The 26353-nt window shown below is 42.0% G+C and overlaps 1 protein-coding gene across 1 annotated transcript in view; it reads right to left on the bottom strand.

The window, feature by feature from the left end:
• LOC126185053 (uncharacterized) overlaps positions 1-26353 on the bottom strand; it is a 904507-nt gene that overhangs the window by 299825 nt on the left and 578329 nt on the right. The window contains exons 25-27 of the mRNA XM_049927811.1: positions 24706-24783; positions 20733-20807; positions 20550-20627 (exon numbers count right to left, since the gene is read on the bottom strand). Of these exons, the coding sequence (XP_049783768.1) occupies positions 20550-20627; positions 20733-20807; positions 24706-24783 (231 nt within the window). The remainder of the gene's footprint in view (positions 1-20549; positions 20628-20732; positions 20808-24705; positions 24784-26353) is intronic.

Genomic DNA, 26353 nt, shown 5'->3' on the forward strand with positions numbered 1-26353 from the left:
AGCCATCAGGTACTCTGTAATCTGCTTTTTGTCACTTTTGCTAAACAGAAAAATCCTCCTAACTTTTTTAATATTTCTATTAACGGCTGAAATCATCGATGCAGTAACCGCTTTACGATCGCTGATTCCCTGTTCTGCGTTAAATGTTTCAAATAGTTCAGGTCTGTTTGTCACCAGAAGGTCTAATATGTTATCGCCATGAGTCAGTTCTCTGTTTAACTGCTCAAGGTAGTTTTCAGATAAAGCACTTAAAAAAACTTCACTGGATTCTTTGTCCCTGCCACCCGTTATGAACATTTGAGTCTCCCAGTCTACACTCCTGGAAATTGAAATAAGAACACCGTGAATTCATTGTCCCAGGAAGGGGAAACTTTATTGACACATTCCTGGGGTCAGATACATCACATGATCACACTGACAGAACCACAGGCACATAGACACAGGCAACAGAGCATGCACAATGTCGGCACTAGTACAGTGTATATCCACCTTTCGCAGCAATGCAGGCTGCTATTCTCCCATGGAGACGATCGTAGAGATGCTGGATGTAGTCCTGTGGAACGGCTTGCCATGCCATTTCCACCTGGCACCTCAGTTGGACCAGCATTCGTGCTGGACGTGCAGACCGCGTGAGACGACGCTTCATCCAGTCCCAAACATGCTCAATGGGGGACAGATCCGGAGATCTTGCTGGCCAGGGTAGTTGACTTACACCTTCTAGAGCACGTTGGGTGGCACGGGATACATGCGGACATGCATTGTCCTGTTGGAACAGCACGTTCCCTTGCCGGTCTAGGAATGGTAGAACGATGGGTTCGATGACGGTTTGGATGTACCGTGCACTATTCAGTGTCCCCTCGACGATCGCCAGTGGTGTACGGCCAGTGTAGGAGATCGCTCCCCACACCATGATGCCGGGTGTTGGCCCTGTGTGCCTCGGTCGTATGCAGTCCTGATTGTGGCGCTCACCTGCACGGCGCCAAACACGCATACGACCATCATTGGCACCAAGGCAGAAGCAACTCTCATCGCTGAAGACGACACGTCTCCATTCGTCCCTCCATTCACGCCTGTCGCGACACCACTGGAGGCGGGCTGCACGATGTTGGGGCGTGAGCTGAAGACGGCCTAACGGTGTGCGGGACCGTAGCCCAGCTTCATGGAGATGGTTGCGAATGGTCCTCGCCGATACCCCAGGAGCAACAGTGTCCCTAATTTGCTGGGAAGTGGCGGTGCGGTCCCCTACGGCACTGCGTAGGATCCTACGGTCTTGGCGTGCATCCGTGCGTCGCTGCGGTCCGGTCCCAGGTCGACGGGCATGTGCACCTTCCGCCGACCACTGGCGACAACATCGATGTACTGTGGAGACCTCACGCCCCACGTGTTGAGCAATTCGGCGGTACGTCCACCCGGCCTCCCGCATGCCCACTATACGCCCTCGCTCAAAGTCCGTCAACTGCACATACGGTTGACGTCCACGCTGTCGCGGCATGCTACCAGTGTTAAAGACTGCGATGGAGCTCCATATGCCACGGCAAACAGGCTGACACTGACGGCGGCGGTGCACAAATGCTGCGCAGCTAGCGCCATTCGACGGCCAACACCGCGGTTCCTGGTGTGTCCACTGTGCCGTGCATGTGATCATTGCTTGTACAGCCCTCTCACAGTGTCCGGAGCAAGTATGGTGGGTCTGACACACCGGTGTCAATGTGTTCTTTTTTCCATTTCCAAGAGTGTATATCCAGCAAATTAAAATCTCCACCCAGAACTATAACATGGTGGGGAAATCTACTCAAAATATTATCCAAATTATCCTTCAGGTGCTCAGCCACAACAGCTGGTGAGCCATGGGGCCTATAAAGACATCCAATTACCATGCCTGAGCCTGCTTTAACCGTGACCTTCACCCAAATTATTTCACATTTCGGATCTCCGTCAATTTCCTTCCATACTATTGCACTTCTTATCGCTATAAACACGCCTCCCCCTTCACTGTCCAGCCTGTCTCTGCGGTATACATTCCAATCTGAGTTTAGGATTTCATTACTGTTTACATCTGGTTTCAGCCAACTTTCTGTCCCTATAACTATATGGGCATTGTTTATAGATTGAGAGCAGTTCTGGGACCTTTCTATAGACGCTCCTGCAGTTTACTATTAGCACATTAATATTTTTATTCCCTGTTGCATTTTGCCTACTCCTACTTTGCCGCGTCTCAGGAGGCGTCTTGTCGGGCCTAGGGAGGGAATTCTCTAACCTAAAAAACCCCCATGTGCACTCCACACGTACTCCGCTACCCTTGTAGCTGCTTCCGGCATGTAGTGCACGCCTGACATATTCAGGGGGACCCTACATTTCTCCACCCGATAGCGGAGGTCAAGAAATTTGCACCCCAGATCTCCGCAGAATCGTCTGAGCCTCTTGTTTAAGCCTTCCACTCAGCTTCAAACCAGAGGACCACGATCGGTTCTGGGAACGATACTACAAGTAGTTAGCTCTGATTCCACCCCGCGAGCAAGGCTTTCCACCTTCACCAATTCCGCCAACCGCCTGTACGAACTGAGGATGATCTCTGAACCCAGATGGCAGGAGTCATTGGTGCCGACATGAGCAACAATTTGCAGTCGGGTGCACCCAGTGCTCTCTATCGCCGATGGCAGGGCCTCCTCCACATCTCGAATGAGACCCCCCGGCAAGCAGACAGAGTGAACACTGTACTGATTCCTACTTCATTCAGTGTCTTGGTGTAGCCTTTCATGTGAAAGTGGAGGGAATAAAAATTTGTTGCTGAGAATTCTGATATTGTGTTTGTATAAGAATATTTTTGTAACTGTTAATGTGAGAGGCTGATTTTCTGATTCATTAGTGCCTTGTAGTAAAATATATAATCAGTGTTACATGTAAAAGATGGTTCAACAGTTTTCTCATCAAATTTAATGCCCACAGTTAATTAGTCATTGAAATTTTGAGTTCAATGATTGCCATTTCTTTACGCATCCAGAAGTATGTCCAAATTGGACTGCAACCATAATTTTGCCTTGATACAACTTTTAATTACAGTTTTGTGTGACCTAACAGAAATGATTTGATACACATTTTTGTACAATGAGTACACTATGTTTCACAGGAGAATAACTAAATTGGAGCCTGACTGCCTAAACTAACGATTAGTTACACAATCACAGTCAAACACTTAGTAAAATAACAGCTTGCATGGCTTACATAGTGTTGCAGAAGAGTGAGTATTATACATTTCATCTGGTGATAGGTCCCTTGGTGCAAACTTGTAATAATGTAGTTAATTATAAAACAATAAAAATTTGAAAGACCTGTTAAATTATAAAGTGGGAAACACAAGCAGAAAATTGTGGTAAATGAAAAAAAACTGGAAGTTAATTCAGTAACTGAAAATAATATTTTGAATAAAATGGCAGCACAAGCTGCACTTTAAATTTTATTTTAAAAACCATGACCAGGCATTTTATTCAAAGTTGACACTACAGTTGTGAAACCTGCATCAACATGCTCCACATGGTGGACAAGAAATTTGAAAATATTATGCAGAATGGGGAGCACAGGATAATAACGAGATTTTGGGACAGCTGGTGCAATAGTATCAGCCAAGAGTATGCAGTCAATGCATGACTCTTTGTTGGAGTTTGTTATTGGTAGAGAAACTGATTTTGACATTCTTCTTCCTATTCTTCCTATTCCAACCTATTCAAGAAGAAGAATGTTAAAATCAGTTTCTCTACCAATAACAAACTCCAACAAAGAGTCATACACTCACTCCCACACAATAGCATACCCCATAAAAGATCTGGAATTTACAAACTTAAGTGTAACAACTGTCCTAAATTCTACATTGGCCAAACAGGTAGAGCTTTTGAAACAAGATTCAAGGAACACCTTGATGCCCTGCGTCTGAAAAACCTAAGCAAATCTGCTTTTGCCACCCATCTTGCAGAAGACAATCATACAGTCGAGAATATAGAAAACAACCTGCAGATATTACACCTCAAAGACAAGGGTTTCACATTGAATCTCTTAGAGGAGATTGAGATTCATATAGATAAAAACAGGTTCCCTGATCTCTTTCTGAATGAACAGACAGAGTCAAGTTAACACCCCCTTCCTAAACAACTTTGAAGAAGCTTTCACTTTTTTAAAATAACTTAAGCCTAATATTCCATTAAAAACATTCAGTATATAGGCCCCCAAAAACTGCTTATATGTCATTGAAACATTGCATAATGTAAACATGTGCATTGCTTATCATGTCATATATTAGAATTTATCTCCTAACTTGTAACAACTAATTAGTATCACACAGTATTTCTGTACTACATATAATGTTTGTAATCTTATTTGTATGTAATTTTATTTATTCTGTTTTAAATTAATCTCATACAATAGCAAAGAGATATTTTACTGTACCTATATCGACTATACAGCAACTGTAAGTTAACATCGTTATGAATGTAAGCTCTTTGCAAATATTGTTCTCGTTTGTAATATGAAGCTGGGCCATGTTTTGTAAACATTATTCGTGTGTGCTGCATGTGTAATTAAGATGATGAGGTTGAAAGTGACGTCCATTGACTGGAATTGCACTCACATAGTGCATATTGAAAAGTGTATTAAGCTTGCGCTCGAAAACATAAACGCACGAATATTTCGTCAGGCAGAACTACATAGCTCGTAAGTAAAATAACCTGCACGTTTACTAAGTTTAAAACAGAAAACTATCTCATGAGCAATTAGATTTTGTAAAAGAAGTAAATCTTTTATAAATACCATTACCGATATGACAACAAAAATATTTCTTTTCTTTCCCAGTGCAGCAAACGAATAACAACAAACAAAACTAGGTCCAACTTAGAATGCTTGTAACTGCCATCTGAAGATGGATTTGTAAAGAAAAATCCGAAACCGGTCATGGTCTGAAGATAATAAACCTTTTTAAACCATACATGTGGCTGGTAGCTGTTTTTTATAAATTATAAACCTTAGGACCATTCCTGTTTACAGTGTGCACAAGTGATCTAGTAGAAAGGGTCAGAAGCTCTTCAAGATTGTTTGCTGATGATATGGTTGTCTATAAGAAAGTAGCAATGCCAGAAGACAGTACCAATTTGCAGAATGATCTGCAGAGGAGTGATGAATGGTGCAGCTTTAGCAGTTGACCCTGAATATAAATAAATGGAACATATTAACATACATAGTAAATGGAATTCACTACTGCACAACTACACTATTGATGACAAATTACTTGAAACTGTATCCACTGAAAAATATCTAGGAATAACTACCCATAGTGACCTTAAGTGGAATGACCATGTAAAGCAAATAGTAGGAAAAGCAGATGTCACACAGATTCATAGCAAGAATCTTATGGAAATATAATTGATCCACATTGAAAATGGCACTTGTTAGACTGAATCTTGAGCAATGTTCATTTATCTGGGATCTTCACTAGGTAGGAATGATAGAAGATATAGGAAAGGTCCAATGAAGAGCAGCGTATTTCATCATTGGATCAATTAGTCGACAAAAGAGCACTACAGAAATGCTCGACAAACTTCACTGGCAGAGGTTACAAGAGAGATGTTGTGCATCATGGAGTGGTTTATTATTGAAATTTTGAGTGAGCACTCTTTGGTTAGAGTTGTACAACATATTACTTCCTCCTACATTTGTGTTTGTTATTGTGGTCTTCAGTCCGAAGCTCTCCATGCTATTCTATCATGTGTAAGCCTCTTCACCTTCAAATAATTACTGCAACCTACATTCTTCTGAATCTGCCTACTGTACTCATCTCATGGTCTCCCTCTATCATGTTTACCCCCACACTTCCCTCCAGCTGTAAATTGTCAGAATGTGTCCCTCCTTTTAGTCAGGTTCTGCCACAAATTTGTTTTCTCACCAACTCCACTCAGTATCTCCTCATTAGCCACATGATCTCCCCATCCAAACTTCAGCATTCTTTTGTACTACATGGTTAGACACTATACAAATATTTTCAGAAAAAACTTCCTAACTCTTAAATCTAAATTCAATGTTAACAAATGTCTTTTCTTCAAAAACGCTTTTCTTGCAGCAATTGCCAGTCTCCATTGCCATCAGTTCTTTTGCTGCCCAGGTAGCTAAACTCATCTACTATTTTTAGTGCCTTTACCTAGTCTAATTCCCTCAGCATCATCTAATTTAATTCGACGGCATTCCATTACTCATGTTTTGCTTTTGTTAGCATTCATCTTATATCCCCCTTTCAAAACTATGTCCATTCTGTTCAACTGCTCTTCCAAATCCTTTGCTGTCTCTGAAAGAATTACAATGTCATTGGCAAACCTCAAAGTTTTCATTTCATCTCCATGACCTTTAATTCCTTCTCCAAATTTTTCTTTGATTCCCTTTATGGCTTGCTGAATGCACAGACTGAACAACATCAGGGATAGGCTAGAAGCTTCTCTATCCTCCCTTCGCAACTGCTGCTTCTCTGTCGTACCCCTTGACCCTCATAACTGCTGTATGGTTTCTGTACAAGTTGTAAATAGCCTTTCACTACCTGTATTTTACCCCTGCTACCTCCAGAATTTCAGAGTGTCTATTACCATCAACAGTGTTAAAATCTTTCTCCAGGTGAACAAATGCAATAAACTTAGGTTTGTTTTTCATTAGCCTATCCTCAAAAAGATGTCATAGGGTAAGTATTGCCTCGTATTTTCCTACATTTCTCCAGAATCCAAGCTGATCTTCCCTGAGGCCTGCTTCTACCAGTTTTTCCATTCTTCTGTAAAGAATTCATGTCAGTATTTTGCTCAGTACAACAAAAGCATTAAAGAGTTTCCGCGGGTTAGTCAGGTACTACAGATTCTTCCTATGTGACTTTAGTGAAGTGGCAAAACCACCACATAAGTTGTTGAAAAAAAGGTGTTAAGTATGAATGGGGCATCAAGCAAGAAGAGACATTCCAAAGGCTGCATAGCATCTCAGAAATACCTTGGTATCATTATTTGTTCTGGTATTTTCTAGGAGTTGTAGTACTTAGTATTATGTTTATATGTTGTTTGTGCACATACTGCTTGCTTTAAGTACACGAGGAAAGGCACAGATGATGATTGTTGTGGCAGAGTGTGTGGGAGGATGACCATAGTAAACACATGTGAAGTGTCAAAAATGACACACATTCATAGTAAATGGCCTCTTTGGTTAAGCAGAGGAAATAATGAAGAGTAATGATGGCTCTGTTACATTTGAATGCAATGAGGAAAGAGCCACATTACCTATGCCACCTCCATGCAGAGATCAAAGATAGTGCAAGGCACTGCAAAACTCCCTTAGTGAGTAAGAAATTACTGTTGTGAATCACCTAAGTAAAATGTAAATAACAATTTTGTAAGATTGTGTGTTCTCTTTCATATTTATTATTGTAATGATAATATGTAATGTGATGTATTGATATGTTTATGTATAAGTGGTGTGACGAAAAATAAACATAAATTTGGATGTGTGTATGTAACATAAAAAAAGAGAGAAAATATTTTGTTTTTATTGTTTATTTGTATCTGTAATGTAAAAAAGGGAAAAGTTAATTACCCAATGATTTAAATTTATGTTCTATGTGGTGTATATCTTCATGAAAAATGAACTGATCTTTTAACCATGATTCTTCTATGTGTATGTATCCAGGGGAATACAAGTGCAGTGAAAAATGAAACAGTGTTTCATGTTGGGGTTCACGTGTGTCGAAAATCGAAGTGAAATACAAACTTTACAAAATGCAAAATGTAAAGAGAACTAGAGTCATTAACCAAGAATGTCTATAATGTCATTTTTAAAGCTAAGTTGTTTTTAACTACAACAGAAGCCAGATTACAAATTTATGGTCAAATAATTATCAACAAATTTTTCCCGTTAGGGGACATGTTGTATATTGACAACATAATAACTTATACATGGTTACATTTAAGGCTGTTGGGAGACATCATGGGCGCTCCAAGATGGGAAATCAGAGACACAATGCAGAGAGCAGGCAAAAGTGAAGTGGTGGCATTTAGTTTACTGGAGCTAAGTAGTAACACTAGAGCCGTGCAAATTGCAGAGGCTCTGCGCAACTGTCCCAGGGCAGAAGTTTCACTTCAGAGAATTAACTGGTAACTCCACCACTGCCTAGATGCTGTTCTAAGGTGTCACAGTAGCAGATGTCCATGAAAAGGCACATCTTAGAAGAGGCAGCAAGCCTGATAATTGCTCCTGAGAACTGCAACATAAGAGGGATTACACATGTTAGAGTGCTACTACAGCAGTCCCCACTCACAAAAGGTGTGAGGGCAGAGCCAAGTGACATAAAACACTGTTGCTGCTGGCCATAATAGGAGTGGCAGTGCTGTTTAGCTTTCAGCTGAATACTGTTGCTACCAAGTAGCATGCTGCTACTGTTTGCTATTTCTATTAGCGCTCACCCCTGTGGATTCAGACACTGACTTTTGCCTTCTTTGTGAACTAATGATCAAGCAGTTTGGTACTCCCACCCCCACCCCCCACCCCCTTTTAAACCAACCAAACAACCTTCTTTGCTTTTTTCTAGTGTTTAGAATTAACCTTTAGTGTAGTAGTTAGTGTGATCACTAACAAATAGCGTTAGTCAGACCCCTGAGTGCCACAAGTCTCCTGTTGCAAGCATCCAATCAAGTCCAAAAATCTGCACCCCTCATAGGTGCCCTGTGACACTGTTTGGCCCTGATCAGGGTCATCAGCTGCCTTCACTGGGAATTTATCTTTCTGCATTTGCTTCTCACCACTTAAAATTGCAGATGGACCTCAAACCCCTTGTCTTACCTCTACCCTGTGTTAGGTCACGACATACTTGAAAGAATATTATTTTCTTTATCCCAGGTAATTTTCCAGAGTCATATTGTTAATTTAAGAATTATTGTATGCTGTATAAATGTTCATGTAGTATTGATAATGTGACTTAACAAACCTATTAATTAAATGTATTTTGTGTACAGAAAAAGGTGATTACTTAATCTATAATTGCAGCCTCCTCTTATCTGGATTCTGAAATGTAACTGAAAAACTCTAGCGCTTAAAGATAAATCACAGTTTTATATATTTACTGGAATCAATGGTTAATTTAAGTATTAAGATTTTGTGAGATTAACATAAATTGACAAAATTAAGAACTGATATCATTTTTCTTTGAATAAGTTCACTAATGTTTGTTGCAACATTATACAAACGAATTTGTGCTTGCTTGTGGCATTTTCTCACTAAAGTCAAGTTGAAAATTTTCAAGAAAAAAATCTGTTAGTTATTTTGAGTGCAGATACAAAAACAGTTTTCAATTTTACCCTTCAGAACATGTGCTCAAATTATTTAGCCAGTATTATGCTTCTTTCGGCTGAAAAGGGCACATAGTATGGTTTTATTGATTACATACCAGTTTTCAATTCAAGCACTGTAGTTTAGCAGATCTGAATAGAGTAAAGTAACAAGTACTCTTTGTCTGTGAGTGGGGAAATGGAACAACCAACCACGCATCTGTTAAACACTTTGGAATACAACTACTGCCTTTATAGTGATCCAATCTCTCTTAGGTCAATGTTAAACATTTCTTAAATCCAAAGTCATTTAAAAAAAGGTTTATTATAAATCAATAACTACAGTATCTAGGAATCGTGATAATAATGTACGCAAGTGTGTGTGTGTGTGTGTGTGTGTGTGTGTGTGTGTGTGTGTGTGTGTTTTCTTTCTTTTTAACCAAGAGCAAATGCATGTGCTTAGTGTAACTAAATCACATGAGTATATAAGGTGTGACCAGACACATGGAAATTAAAGTCTCATTCATAAAATGTTTGCGCAAACAGACATTTGTTTTGAATCTGTTTCTTGAAGTGAGTTGTCATTATCCTCATATTGTGTTTGTAATATAACTCAACCAGTCTCTGGCCATTCTTGTTAGTGAATGTATGACTTGGATATTGTCCTATCATCCCTCTTTCTATCTTTTGTCTAATTGAGAATTTAAATAAATCACTAAAATTTTAACACCTCCTTTAGCAATTTTGCTCAGGGTTTTCTCTAGTTCATCCCAGTGCTTACCGACTACTCCTTTGTCTCTCATTATCTTGGTTTATTGGTGCATATGCACTGATTATTGTGTAAGACTCATTAGCAAATTTGAGGCCCACTGTCATCAATCTGATGTTATTATTTGGAGTACACCTTGTTGACTGCAAAGACCGTTCCCAAGAGCAGAGATCCTTTGCCTGTTTTCCTATCTGTTTTGATCCTGATTAATCTCTAGGCACCAAAGTCTATAGTGTTGTCAACCGTTATGTGGATTCTTTGATTCTCAATATCAGAATTTTTTCCTTGTGCAGCATCTTTCCTAATTAATGTACTTTCCTGCTCTGATTAGCATACTGATTTTCAGCATTCCTATGCATATCTATACTTTTGTGAAAAGTTAGCTACAGGTCTCCGTTAGCCACAGGTCTCCCACTCCCTATGTTTCGTGGTAGGCCAAACTCCACAGAATTTGACAGCCTAGCTTACAGTGGGCACTGGTGCATTGGTTGCCACTAGGGTACTGATAGCATTTCTCTCGTGATTCATGTCTACGCTTGGGTTGTGAGCCCACTTTTCGATGGTATCTTGTAGACTGATTCAGTTGGAAAAGTTGGAGTGATGTGAGGCTTGAGCAAAACAACTAGCAGAAATATAAGTTGGTGTAGAACTGTCATAGATTAACTGATTATAGGTTGAAACTGAGACTGTCTCATTATTTCCTTGAACAGTTGATTGGCAAGTTTCTTTATGACAGTTTTGTCACCAGCTTTTGAAGTCCATCACAACTGTATATTTGGTTACTGATATTGTAAATGCCTTTAATTTGTGACTGCTTATAATCAGGTGCTGATAATCTTCTGGTAGATAAATTTAATCATGTCTTCTTATGACTCATTTGACATTTCCAAATCCCCTGTCCCATTATACGAAGGAGTATCCATGGACAGAGAAACACTGAAAAATTGTGCAAAAACACTTGCTTTGTAAATGACATAAGAGAACTCTCAAAACTGTATGACTACGATTCTGCCCCAGACAACCATCCGGAAAAAAAACATGAAGTTCCTGTATCTCAGGAGGCTTGTTTTGATGTAATTATAAATAAAGCAACAAACTTCATTAGGATCTTTCAAAGCTTGTCCTTCATGACATGCATAAAAATGTCGAGTATCACTTTTCACATCATCTGTCTCAAATCTGTAGAGCCATAACTGTTGGTAGTAAAACATTTCCTGCTCAGGTATCACCAGAAGTGGCATATTCTGAATGTGATAAAAAACTATCGCACAAACAGCTTCTTCTTCTTCTTCTTCTTCTTCTTCTTGGCATAAGGCTTAAAGTTTTAATTTCTTTTGAGTTTGGCACAAAACTTATAAGCTTTTCATTTGTGTATCATCATTTCTACTGCAGCAACTCACTTTGCATTATCATTGAGACTGTGATCTTTAGTTTTGTACTGAGTTGTTTGCATTCACCTCCAACATCAATCTGTGGCCTGCTGAAACTCAAAGTAAAATTTTCTTTGAAAAACTTCAAATAGAATTCATACTTATCTTTCTTCCTTTCTTCTCCATATATCTTTGTGAAAAGGTGATACACAATCTTCACATTTAGAGAGGTATCAAGGTAGTATATTCCTTTGGAACTATAATGAGAATTCTTTGTGGGGAATAATTCTATGTGACTTTTTATTTTGGCAATTATGTCAGGTGACATGTATTGTCACCTACTGCTATGCTTGGCATGCAGATATTAAGGATACTGTCCAGAAATCAATAATTGATTCATTCACTGAAGATGTGAATTAGTTATTGAAATGTAGATTTAAGAAATCAGTCTTACAAACAGAAAGTCCTTCTCAGCCATTTCATATACACACATCAAAAACAGTTTTGCATCACCCCGGTTCCCAGAACTCCTGAAGATAGATGTTGCCTGTAGATATTGTATCACAGACACAGTCCCTTTGACTGTTCAGAGATGTCACTAAACCCACCCAAATATGTAAACAATCATGCATGAGCAGCAACTATTAGATGGAGGGGGTCCGACAGCTGATCAGTTCCAGTCATTCCACCAGGAAGGAGATACACAGCTCATGTTGTTTGTAGTTCAACCAAGCCTAGATGGCCAATACCGTGTTTCTATCATGCCTGCATTATTACTTTGTGCCAGAAAGGGCTCTCAACAAGAGAAGTGTCATCTTGGAGTGAACCAAAGTGATGTTGTTCAGACACGGAGGAGATACAGAGAAACAGGAATTATTGATGACATGCCTCGCTCAGGCCGCCCAAGCGATACTACTGCAGTGGATGACTATTACCTATGGATTATGGCTCAGAGGAACCCTGACAGCAACGCCACCATGTTAAATAATGCTTTTTGTGCAGCCACAGGATGTCATGTTATGACTCAAACTGGGCGCAATAGGCTGCATGATGTGCAACTTCACTCCCAATGTCCATAGTGAGGTTCATCTTTGCAACCACGACACCATGCAGCGGGGTACAGATGGGCCCAACAATATGCTAAATGGACCACTCAGGACTGGCATCACGTTTTCTTCACTGATGAGTGTTGCATATGCCTTCAACTGGACAATTGTTGGAGACGTGTTTGGAGGCAACTTGGTCAGGTTGAATGCCTTAGACATAACGTCCAGCGAGTGCAGCAAGGTGGAGGTTTCCTGATGTTTTGGGGTGGCAATATGTACAGCCAACATACACCACTGGTGGTCATGGAAGACGCGGTAATGGCTGTACGATACATGAATGCCATCCTCCGACCAATAGTGCAACCATATCTGCAGCATATTGGCGAGGCATTTGTCTTCATGGATGACAATTCTCGCCCCCTTCATGCACATCTTGTGAATGACTTCCTTCAGGATAATGACATCTCTCAACTAGAGTGGCCAGCATGTTCTCCAGACATGAAACCTATCAAACATGCCTGGAATAGATTGAAAAGGGCTGTTTATGGACAATGTGACCCACCACCTACTCTGAGAGATCTATGCTGAATTGCCATTGAGGAGTGGGACAATCTGGACCAACAGGCCTTAATGAACCTGTGGATAGTATGCCATGAAAAATGCAGGCATGCATCAATGCAAGAGGATGTGCTACTGAGTATTAGAGGTACCAGTATGTACAGCAATCTGGACCACCACCTCTGAAGGTCTCACTGTATGATGATACAATGTGCAATGTGTGGTTTACATGAGCAATAAAAAGTGTGGAAATGATGTTTATGTTGGTTGGTTAGTTTAAAAGAGGGGGGAAGGGAAGGGAACAAATTACGAGATAATAGGTCCCTTATTCCTAATAAAACAATGCCACAAGTCTGAGAATAAAACAGACGAGACATATAACACTAAACACAAAGAAAGGAAGACCACAAGAACAAAGGAAAGGCAACTAACACTAAAAGGAACAAAAGAGGACAAGAGAACAACAGGGAGATGCAAGAAACAATAAGAAGAGAGTAAAACAAGGAAGCATATTACAGTGGCTGGCCGAAAGTGAAAGCCAGCCACTCTGCAACATATTAAAACCTCCACCCTAAAAGCACTAGGGTGGAGAACACAGACGGACAAAGGGCATACACTAAAACTCAGATTAAATGATAAAACTCACCCTCACGGATGAAACGTAAAACCAAATCAGCTGATGTGCCGTTGTCCACTAAAATCAATGATAATGAGTCTGGCAACCGTATATGAAGTAGCAGGGCAGCTGAAGATGGACAGAGCAGAAGAATATGGGCCACTGTCAACAGGGCACCAAATCGAGGTGGATCTTCACAGCGCAAAACGTTGTAATGGGTTGCCCAGGTATGGCCAATGTGGAGCTGGCAGAGAACCACGGAGTCCCTGTGAGAGGCCTTCATCGTGGTCTTCCACACATTCATGAACCCCTTAATGGCTCGCAGTTTGTTGTGCGTACTAAGATTTTGCAATTCCATCTCCCAAAGCTGAAAAACCTTGTGGCGTAATAATGAATGCAGGTCAGTTGCGGGGATGCCCATCTACAGAAGTGGTTTCCGTGTAGCCTGTTTGGCCAGCCAGTCAACAAGTTCATTTCCTGGGATTCCAACATGACCAGGGATCCAGACAAACACCACTGAATGACTGGACCATTCCAGAGCATAGATGGACTCCTGGATGGACACTACCAAAGGAGGAGTCAGTACATAAAAGAAAAGACTCCCCAGGGCATGAACAGAGATATTGAAGTGCACGAGAAATGGTCACCAGCTCTGCAGTGAATACACTGCAGCCATCGGGTAAGGAATGCTGTCCAATATGGCCACCATGAACGTAGGCAAAGCCAACGTGACCATCAGCCATCGAGCCATCAGAGTAAACCACTTCAGAGCCCTGGAACACGTCAAGAATCAAGAGGAAGTGACAGCAGAGAGCTGCAGGGTTAACAGAGTCCTTAGGGCTATGTGAAAGGTATAGACAAAGCTGCGTCCGAGGTGTACACCATGGAGGTGTACGTGAATGGACCTTGAGGAGAGGTGGTACAGGTAAGGACTCCAGTTCAGACAGAAGCGATCGCACACAAACCACAATCGTTAGCGCCAACCTGTGCCGCCGATATGGGAGATGGACTGCTGTGGGCAGGAAAAGGAGATGGTAATTTGGTTGCTCAGGAGAACTACGAATGTGTGCTATGTAAATGGTGAGCAGTTGTGCATGTCTGATTTGCAATGGAGGGACCCTAGTCTCCACCAGTCGCTGGTCACCGGACTCGTCCTGAAAGCTCCTGTTGCTAGTTGAACACCACAGTGGTACACAGGGTCGAGTAAATGCAATGCTGAGGGTGCTGCCAAACCATAAACCACACTCCCATAGTCAATTCAGGATTGGACAAGGGCTCTGTAGAGCCGCAGCAGTGTAGAACGATCTGCACCCCAATTAGTGTTGCTCAGGCAACGGAGGGCACTGAGGTGCTGCCAGCACTTCTGCTTAAGCTGACAAAGATGAGGAAAGCAAGTCAATCAAACATCAAAAACCAGTCCTAAGAATCGATATGTCTCCACTACAGTGAGTGGACCATCATGAACATAAAGTTCTGGGTGCGGATGAATGTTACGATGCCAACAAAAGTCCATGACACACGACTTTGTGGCTGAAAACTGGAAGCTGTGGGCTAGAGCACATGACTGTGCCTTGTGAATGGCTCCCTGTAGGTGACGATCAGCAACACCAGTACTGGAGCAGCAGTACAGAAAGCAGAAGTCATCTGCATACAGAGAAGGTGAGACGGAGGGCCCAACTGCTGCTGCTAGATCATTAATGGCCACTAAAAATAGAGAGACACTCAATACAGAGCCCTGTGATGCTCCATTCTCCTGGATTTGGATGGAACTATGGGAGGCACTAACTTGGACATGGAAAGTATGGAGCAACAGGAAGTGTGTGTGTGTGAAATCTTATGGGACTTAACTGCTAAGTTCATCAGTTCCTAAGCTTACACACTACTTCACCTTAATTATCCTAAGGACAAACACACACACTCATGCCCGAAGGAGGACTTGAACCTCCGCCGAGACCAGCCGCACATTCCGTGACTGCAGCACCTTAGACCACTCGGCTAATCCCGTGCGGCCAACAGGAAGTTTTTGATAAAAATCAGGAGAAGGCCCCGGAGACACCACTCATATAATGTGGAAAGGATATGATGTCGCCAGGTCGTGTCATACACTTTTCGTAAATCAAAAAAGACAGCAACCAGGTGTTGGCATCTGGAAAAGGCTGTTTGGATGGCAGAATCGAGGGACACAAGATTATCACTGGCAGAGCATTCCTGGTGGAAGCTGCCCTGACATGGAGCCAGTAGGCCACGTGACTCCAGGGACCCAACCCAACCGCCAACATACCATACATTCCAGCAACCTACAAAGAATGTTGGTGAGGCTGATGGGCCAATACTATCCACATAAAGCGGGTTTTTACCAGGTTTGACCACCGGGATAATGGTGCTCTCCCACCACTGCAATGGAAAGATGCCATTGCACCAGTTCCAGTTGAAGATGACGAGGAGATGTTGCCTGTAGTCAGATGAAAGGTGTTTAATCATCTGGCTATGGATCCAACCAGGCCCAGGAGCTGTGTGGGAGCAATGCGCAAGGGCACTGAGGAGCTCCCACTCTGGGGCGTTATAGAATTCACCGTGGCATGTAGTGAATGAGAGGACGTTCCCTTTCAGTCGCTGTTTGAGAGTGCAAAAGGCTGGGAGGTAATTCTCCAATGCAGAGGCTTGAGCATAGTGCTCAGCAATCGCGTTTGCGTTGGTAGATAACACATCATTTATGGTAACACCTGTTGGGGTCTGGTAGCTGAAAAAACATTTGATCTTTGCTCAGACTTGGGAAGGTGACATATGGCATCCAATGGTCAAGACGTATCTCTCTCAACACTCCTGCTTCCATCGTTTGATAAGTTGGCGAATGCAGGCATGGAGCCATTTAGAGGCTATGAGGTGCTCCAGGGAAGGGTGCCACTTATGCCACTGTAGAGCTCACTGATGCTCCTTATTAGCTTCAGCGACTTCCAGCGACCACCTACGGACTGCCTTACGCCTCGGGCACCCTAAAGAGTGAGGGATCACGTTTTCTGGTGCAGAAACAATTGTGCTAGTCACCTGTTCAACCATCACACTGATGTTACCATGTGGGGGAATTCAGTGGTGACAGCAGAGGTGAAAGTTCCCCAGTCCGCCTTGTTCAAAGATCATCTGGGCAGGCATCCGTGTGCCAGACACTGAGGCTGTGACAGGAAGATGGGGAAGTGGTCACTACCACACAGGTCGTCATGTGCTCTCTAGTGGATAGATGGGAGAAGTCCTGGGCTGCAAATTGATAAATCAATGGCCGAGTAACTACCATGAGCCACACTGAAATGTGTGGCGGCCCCAGTATTTAAGAGGCAGAGGTCGAACTGAGACAGTAAAGTTTTGACATCTCTGCCTCGACCAGTAAGCACGGTGTCACCCCAAAAGGGGTTATGGGCATTAAAATCTCCCAAAATGAGGAAAGGTTTAACGAGTTGATCAATCAGCGCAGCTAATACACTCAGGGGTACTGCACCATCTGGAGGAAGATATACACTGCAGACAGTTATTTCCTGCATTGTCCTTATTCTGACAGCTGCAGCTTAGGACATAAATGAAAACTCCACCTGACACTCGATTATAGTCACCACAGTTACTGTAATATACCTTATATCTGCAGGGATCAGGGGTCCCCCTTGCTGGGAACCAGGTTTCCTGGAGGGCAATGCAGACAGCAAGTGTAAAGCTAAACAGTTGCTGTAGCTCAGCCAGTGGTGGGAAAAACCACTGCAATTCCGCTGGAGGATGACGTCACCTTGAGACTGGGAAGGCAAGGAACATTCAATGAGGTAGTTAATGCCTCAGAGTAACATGCAGCCACCAACTTATGGCCTGAGCAGTCTATAACCATTGTGTCTGAGGGTCTGGCGAGATCTAGGTCCTCAGCGGACGGCAAAATCTCCAACACATCCTCAAGACACAGAGCTTGTAGGTAGTGGTGGTGTGGGTGCCACCACAATTTCCTTGGTCTTAGGGGTTTTCTTTTTGGATTTCTCTCGCTGCTCCTTGGGTTTCCCTAGCTGGGAGGACTTCACTGGCTCAGTCTCCAGGACTCAGGATGGGCATGAAGCCCTACAACCAGCTGCTTTTTGGCTCTTCAGCCACTGGTGGGTGTCATTTTTTCCACTAGCAGAAACCTGGGAAGGGAGTGACCCAAGGGACCCCTTCCTAGTGAGAGAAGCCAAAAAAGACTTACGCTTCTTTAGCTTAGAAATGGGGACAGACGTACCTGATGGTTAGAGGGGTGTTGCTCCCGAAGTATGTGGTGCAGGAGCAACAGGGAGGGAAATGCCCCCCCACCATCAAGGGGGCAGATGTAGTCTTCCAGCTCTGAGAGGTGACTGGAGTTGGCAGAGCTGATGGTGCCAGAACTGTTGCAGGGGTGGCGTAAGATGATGTCATATGCACAGGATGCAGGCGTTCAAATTTTCTCTTAGCCTCAGTGTAGGTCAGTCGGTCCAGCGTCTTTTACCCTATAACTGTTCTTTCTTTCTGGAGAATCCTGCAGTCTGGTGAGCAAGGCGAATGGTGCTCTCCACAGCTGACACAGATGGGAGGTGGGGCAATGGAGTATTGAGATGTGATGGGTGTCTGCAATCTCGACATGTGATGCTGGAAGTACAGAGAGAAGACATATGACCAAACTTCCAGCACTTAAAGCACCACATTGGGGGATGGACATAGGGCTTTACATCACAGTGGCAGACCATCACCTTGACCTTCTCGGGCAATGTATCACACTTGAAGGACAAGATGAAGGCATTGTTCCACAACCTGATTATCCCTCGGACCCTGGTGGACACGCCAGACAAAATGTCTACCTTGTCACTCTGAATAGATGCACAACTAATCGTCAGACAGCAAAAGAGGGTCCCTGTGAAATATGATACCTTGGACCATATTTTAGCTCTTATGGGGCGTCACGGTTACAGAAATGTCCCCCACTTTGTCACAGGCGAGTAATGCATGTGACTGGGCAGAGGATGCTGTCTTGATTAAGACTGACCCGGATCTCATTTTGGACAAGCCCTCCACCTCCCCAAACTTGTCCTCTAAATGCTCAACAAAAAACTGAGGCTTCATCGTCATGAAAGATTCCCCATCAGCTCTCGAACATACAAGGTACCAGGGTGAATAAGATCTGCTGCCATCCTTAGCCTGATGTTCCTCCCATTGTGTGGCCAGGAAGGGGAATGATTTGGGGTCATACTTCTGTGCGTTGAATTGAGCTTCTGAACGCTTAGATACTGCTGGTGTTTCACCACCAGCAAGAGATGATGGACTACGCTTCATCGCATGTCATCTACCCTGATGCCACCCACTCCGACCAGGGGCCCTCCCCACAGGTGCCACCCAGCTGCAGCAAAGGCCACCTGGCAGTATGGCCATTGCTGGGAGTCCTGATGCCCCAGGGGGATGGGCATCTTCTTCTTGGCATACGTGGGAATTTGATGGCGCAGGCATCAGCAGAGCTATCCCTGTGTGGTCAGGGAGGCTACAACCGACACGGTACGTCGCAGCCCCACCACAAGGGACTGGCTACCATGCTGACTATCAGGTGCAAAGAAGTCCATGGTCACCATCGATGCAGAAAGTGACACTGCATAGTGCATGGTAGAAAACGCGCCCAGGAAGGTGTCCTCGCCCAAGAGATGGAAAATGGTCGGGACTGCGATGCGACGGCGAGAAAGTGGGCTAAAGGTCTCTATGCACAATGGATACAATGCACCATGTAAGGCGCCCTTCCCCAACTGGCTCACTCTTCAGGAAAATTTTGAAGAATGGATGTCAAACCCTACAGGGGACCATCACATAACGGCCAAAATGTGTGAAACTTCATTTAGTTGCCTCTTCTGACAGGCAGGAATACCATGGGCCTATTCAAACCCCTGGACCTGCAGGAGTGGGGGGATGTTTATGTTATCTCTATTCCAATTTTCTGTACTGGTTCCGGAACTCTCAGAACTGAGGTGATGCAAAACTTTTGTTGAAGTGTGTAAAATACGAGAATGTTGTGGTCCTATTTTTTTGCTTGGCTTCTCCTTTTAGATGATGTCTAGCTACTTTGCAACATTCCATTAGGCCAATCAAAAACATATCTTGCTGGTCTTTAGAACCTCCTTGACACAAATTAGTCAAAATTGATATCTTTTCTGCTCGATTTATATTGAACATGCCCTTCTTCTTGCACCGCACAAAAAGGAAAAAATAGACATTTAACTTACTAATTTTCTTTGTTAACATTTTACATCATTTAATGATATAAAGAAAGAACTTAAGTTCAATCTGACCCAGCAGCTTTCTTCCCACCTTTCCCCTTTCAGTGACATACTGTTCTCCATGAAGGCGAGTTTGCTTTCTTGCAGTTTTCTCCCATGCTTCAGGATAATTTCATGTTTTCATGTATTTGCATTTCTCTCTTTATCTTCACTATCATCTGAACACTTACTACTAGACATTATGTAGGTATTTGATTATTATACAGGTACACGCTTTAAGGGTAACTACCGTTGCCTCTTTCAACTGAACAAACACCACTGATAACCTCCAACAAGGTTGCAGGTTTACAGGTATGTCTGTGCATGCCAAACTCTAGTGGCAAGAACAACATACGATATTGGGTAGAAGAAAATTGTAACTCCCAGAGTTGTATCATTCTTCCATCCAATAACATACAGCCTCATAAATGCACACACAATATATTAGTTATACTTTGCTTCAACTCACCAGGAAGACCCGAATGTGATTTTGGCTATCTCAATTAAAAACTGACAATTTCGGTGCTGTACTGTTTCTCCACTCACTGATTAAATTGTGAACTACTTACAATCATCTAACAGAAGGAGTTACCTGAAATTTCATCACCATCAAACCAGCCAAGAGATCTACGGTCATGCTCCAGATGAACTGGTTTTGTGTACTCTGCACCTGTGAACCATGTAATAATTTTCCATTAGTGTTTCTGATCTATTTACTAGCTGATTAAATATATCACAAGCAAAGAAGACAGCTTAAACGGTGAGTGCTATTTACCAAATATTTCATCTTCATCAGACCAGCTATGAGATTTATACTGTCTTTTTGGCGTCTTTGGCGTGCAGCAAGTTTCTGTCAATAAAACAATACCTTAATAAACATAAAAAGTTGTGGGTAAACAATTTTTACATAAAAGATACAAACAAGAAGAATAATTGTAGGATTAGTATTTTATCCATCTGCAGCAATTGTAGTTGTATGTAATGAAATAATAAACAACCAGTTGCGTATAAGAAATCTAATTTCTTTACTGGCTTCAGACACTTAGTGCCCTTCTTTAGAAAGTTATTTCTATCATGTTATTTCTGAGTTTCAATAATAAAGTGCATACAGCAAAATGCCATGGTCATGCAGTTCACAGTATCTGCACAAACATGTATTTGCATGGAAATCTGGAAACTAGTTATTACATATTTATCTCAAAAAGTGAGAAACTCTCACAGACTGGTGATAATTTGAAATAAAATCATCAAAATAACAAGGGACTTTCACACATGAACTTTGTAGTTGTAGAATTAATTAATGCAGGCTTCCAAGTTTAACATTTATTTTGTCCTAACATTTCCATTACGAAAAGAATCAAATGATCCAACTAACAAGCATAAATAATATCAGGTGCTATCCAAAATTTTCGAGACTGGTGGGGCCATCTGTTGAAAACCTCATCTTTGGACAAATGGTCACCATCACCCTTGAAGTAGTTCCCATCTGCACATACACACTGGTCCCAGCGCATCCGCACGTACACACCAGTCCCAGCGCTTCTGCCACTGGTAAAACATTTTCTAGAAGTCCTGTTCTTTGAGGGTGTTTATTACTGCCAGTGATGCTTCTTGAAACCTCTCTAGAGTGTCAAACCGATAGCCTTACAACTTGACTTTCAGTTTTGGGAATAGCGCGTACGGTGGGTGGGGTACAACCGCCATTTTGTTTTTTGCCAAAAAGGTCCTGGTGAGCAGGGATGTGTGACAGGGCGCATTGTCGTGATGCAGCAGCCAGTTCCCTTGATGCCAAAGTTTGGGCCGTCATTGCCGCACGTTTTGACAGAGTCATCGCAAAACGTCACAGTAGTATGCGGAATTCACTGTTTGGTTGGGTGGGATGAATTCTTTGTGGACAATTTCTTTGGTATAAAAGAAAACGATGATCATGCTCTTCACTTTGCTCTCCACCTGTATCGCTTCTTTTGTGTCTTGGAGAGCCCGGGCTCTTCCACTGGGACGATTGTTGCTTTCTCTCTGGGTCAACTGTAAATCCAGTTGAATCACTGCATGGATCTCCATAGCACTTTTCCCGAGATTCAAACAGAATTTGATACATACATGCTGTTCTGTGTGTTGTGGATCCATCGTAAAATCACCACGCACCAAACACAGAGTATTACAGAAATCACTGTGGACACACAACACATCCTCCCAGCTGAATGTCACTCCGCACACTGACTCATCAGATCTACAGCTCTCACCACCTAAAGTGCATGTCATTTATGTTGGTAGCCGAGTTTAGGTTCGTTCTGCGCATCTGACATCACAAAACACAGTCAGCCAATGAACAGAGAACGACGTTGCCAGATCACGACTGCAGTGCAGAGAATGGACGAGTGTCTTCAGTTTTAGAAACGTTCAGTCATAAATAAAGTAATAGAACAAAAGCAATGTCTTGATAGCAGACTTTCTTTTATAGAAAGTTTGGAAAAAGCATTCTTTATACCAATTGCTTCATATTCTATTAATTAATGAAACCAAACAAGCAATAAGACTCCTAATTCAGGCGATAGCAAGGAAAGGTGTTTGTATCAATCTCACAAACCGCTTTTTCACAATAAAGAACAGCGGTAATTGTTTATTTCCTATTGTACTTCGACAAAGCGTGAGTAATTCATAGTCATACCAACAGTGTTTGTCGGTATTTTGCATGACGTGTTAGAGTCCTCATGGCGTTCTGTAGGCAGACGAGCTGCGTTAGCGTAATGGTTAAGGTGTTGGGCTTCTACGCCAGAGGTTATGAGTTCAAACCATGTGCGGTGCTTAATATTTTCATTATTTAAAAACAATATCAAAGTGCCTTACTTCACGAATTATATTCGTTTGAATGCAGTTTTTTGAAATTTCTACTGCTTTGTCTCTTCATTAACCCTTTCACTGCTGCAGACACGTGCTGCCTGCATTCCGCGCTGTGCGCGATTTTGTCATCACTGCACTGCTCGCCTGTGCAGACACATGGTGTTCCGACTGCTTTGACACGCTTATCATTCGATTTCACAAAAACTATTTGGCCCACAAATTTGATTTTTACACGTCTTTTTGACTGGTACCTTCCCCCAATAAATGACTTAATTTTGTTTCGATGCTCAACGCAGTTATTAAGCAGCATTAAATGTAGTAAACCATTGCACGAAATTTTGAAGAGTTTGCAGAGGTAGAAGTCCATAGTGTATACTTTCCGTATGGTCGATTTTAGTTGCCACAATGTTGAGAATGAAATGTGGACAAGATACCTAAATTTCATATAAAATTTACTGTATAACAATATCTCATGTAATTTAAGTACCACATAGGTGTCGTATGTAATATTGAGAAATATTCCATCTTTCGCGACTGTAAGAAAAGTTTTATTTACACCGGACGCGTTTGGCTTTATTTTAAAGCACTTCAATCAATGAAAGGTATGGCACATACACAATGGTACTCATATTCTCTTTCTTGTTTTTGTTCCACAGTCGCAGTTTTACCAATGGTACTGAAATATATTCCTCTTCTGCAACTGTAATAAGCAACTTATTTAGACCAGACGCGTTTCTCTCTTTTGAAGCATCTTCAGTGGACAGTATTTTGTCTCCTCTATTGCCAAGTCACCTTTCGTAGCTTTGTGCTGCGGTAACACAATATTCAACGTTTGTGTTGGCTGATCAGTGTTTTAGCAAATAAATGATGTTTGTGTGTGCCACACACAAAAATTATATTTGACATAGCTCAGAGCACTTCACTGATAGACGGTATATTCAAGTCCTAATGTTTTTGTAAGTCCACAGTTTTGTTTAATGTATTTTGTCTATTTCCTTTTGATTGATTGAAGTGCTTTAAAATAAAGCCAAACGTGCTCAATGTAAATAAAACTTTTGTTACAGTCGCGAAAGACGGAATATTTCTCAATATTACATACGACACCTATGTGGTACTTAAATGAGATATTGTTATACAGTAAATTTTATATCTTGTCCACATTTCATTCTCAACATTGTGGCAACTAAAATCGACCATACGGAAAGTATACTCTATGGACTTTTACCTCTGCAAACTCTTCAAAATTTTGTGCAATGGTTTACAATATTTAATGCTGCATAATAATTGTGTTGAACATTGAAACAAAGTAAGTCATTTATGGGGGGAAGGTATCAGTCAAGAAGACATGTAAAAATCTAATTTTTGGGCCAAATAGTTTTTGTGGAATCGAATGATAAGCATGTCAAAGCAGTCGGAACACAATGTGTCTGCACAGGCGAGCAGTGCAGTGACAAAATCACGCACAGCGCGGAATGCAGGGAGCACGTCTTTGTAGCAGCGAAAGGGTTAATGCGGCCATGGTGGCTTTACTTCATGAACTGCGTGCTCCCCCCTAAATGTAAGCTTGCGAACTACGCTATACTATGGTGCTGCTTCTATTGGCGCGTGCATCGTGTGCAACTGGCAACACAGCAATCTCCCGTGTCTGGGCGGGCATGCGCGAGACGCCAAGATAAAAGAATTGAACTATAGCAGTGCAAAGATCTACTACTCCTACTTTCCAGATGGCAGTGCCAGTCCTGAAAATTTTGAATTCCACCTTGTATTTGACTGAATTTGAGAAAAATGTTAGCTGTAGGCTATACAAGCCCAATTTCATGTATTATTCTGTCAGTATTTACAGAAATCACATAAGTGAAATACTAATTTCAAACCATGGCTACAGCATAGGTGTAGTGAAAATGTACCTGATTCATGGTGATCTGTGGGCCACCTGCTGGGTTTAAGAAATTTCTTCTGTTTAAACGATTTACCATATGGTTCACCTGTTAGAAAATACAATATTTTTCAATGTAACTATGCACCTATCGAAAACATTCTTTTACTTTTGTAAACAAAGGAAATGGATAGAATGAAATGTCACAGCCATGTGAATGGCAGACATGAACATTACCTGGAAAAATTTATGTAAATTAGGATTATGAAACCCAAATCACCAAAATCAAAATCATCATCATCAACATCATCATGACAACAACATCAACAGTTCTATTTTGTTAAGTACTACCAAGTGCATTATCACAACTACAAATATGCATCAGAGTAGCTAACACTGTTTGTGGCTTTCCTGAAGATAAAATATTGTACATGTTCTGGAGGTTATAGATGTTTTATTACTCCCTGTGTTCATTTCCTCCTTATGTTTTCACAAATACTACAATCAAACATTTAATTGTACAGTGCCATCTTCTCCACAGGCCAGCTTTATTGACAGCAACTCCTACCTGTGAATGATCATACTAGAGGTACTGATGCCTCTCAACTTTGAAGTGTTTCAGTTGCATTCAAAAATTGTACTGTCTCTCTCCCTCTGATTCATTTACTGTCTTTTATGACCTTGAGGCATACTATGACCCCTGTTCTAGGGTTCAAGGGTTCAGAACGAAGTTTCCTATTCTGGTGCAAAAGTCTACAAAAGACTGTCAGTAGGTATTAGGCATAAAAATTAAACATTCCCAGTTATTTAAGAACAAAGTAAAAGAATGCTACATTGACCACTCCTCCTAAAACTTATCAGAATACTCGGACTCAAGAATGTAATTCTGAATAACTCAGATTATTGTATTACACAGATCTTGACTTTGTCAGTATATGGGCACATGACAATTGGTTGTGTAAAGTTACATAAATGATTTGTTTAAAGTATTACATACTAACAGCAGCTGAGTAGTACAGAGAGAGGAGCAGTAGCTGTCTCTCTTCTGACATACCCACAGAAACTAATCTAGCAGTAATTACCATAATTATCAATTTGAGTAGATTAGGGTTAACTATAATTTGTTCAAATGGCTCTGAGCACTATGGGACTCAACTTCTGAGGTCATTAGTCCCCTAGAACTTAGAACTAGTTAAACCTAACTAACCTAAGGACATCACAAACATCCATGCCCGAGGCAGGATTCGAATTTGCGACCATAGCGGTCTTGCGGTTCCAGACTGCAGCGCCTTTAACCGCACGGCCACTTCGGCCGGCCACTATAATTTGTTATTAGTGTATGTATTATCTGTTATAACGTCAAGTTGAACACATATATTTCAAACGACACAACACATATAAGTCACTGAGCAATTTGACAAAGCAAGACATGTGAGCACTGTAACATTCGAATGAGCACTGAGTCCAAGTCTAGCGGCCGCTGGCAGGCTGGCTGCTTAGGTGGCGCAGCTGCTACATGGCTGGCAGACAATGCCGCCTCAAGGAGGGGGGGCTTCCTGTAGTGACGGAAGTGTCCCCGATGATAACGGGTCGAGATGACAGGAGACGTAGTGGTCGAATCTGCTAAAGCCCCATGCGCCAATCTGCCCGATGCGGCAAGTCCTGTTGATATAACAGGA

This window comes from Schistocerca cancellata, chromosome 4 (assembly GCF_023864275.1).
Source record: "Schistocerca cancellata isolate TAMUIC-IGC-003103 chromosome 4, iqSchCanc2.1, whole genome shotgun sequence".
NCBI classification, from domain to species: domain Eukaryota; kingdom Metazoa; phylum Arthropoda; class Insecta; order Orthoptera; family Acrididae; genus Schistocerca; species Schistocerca cancellata.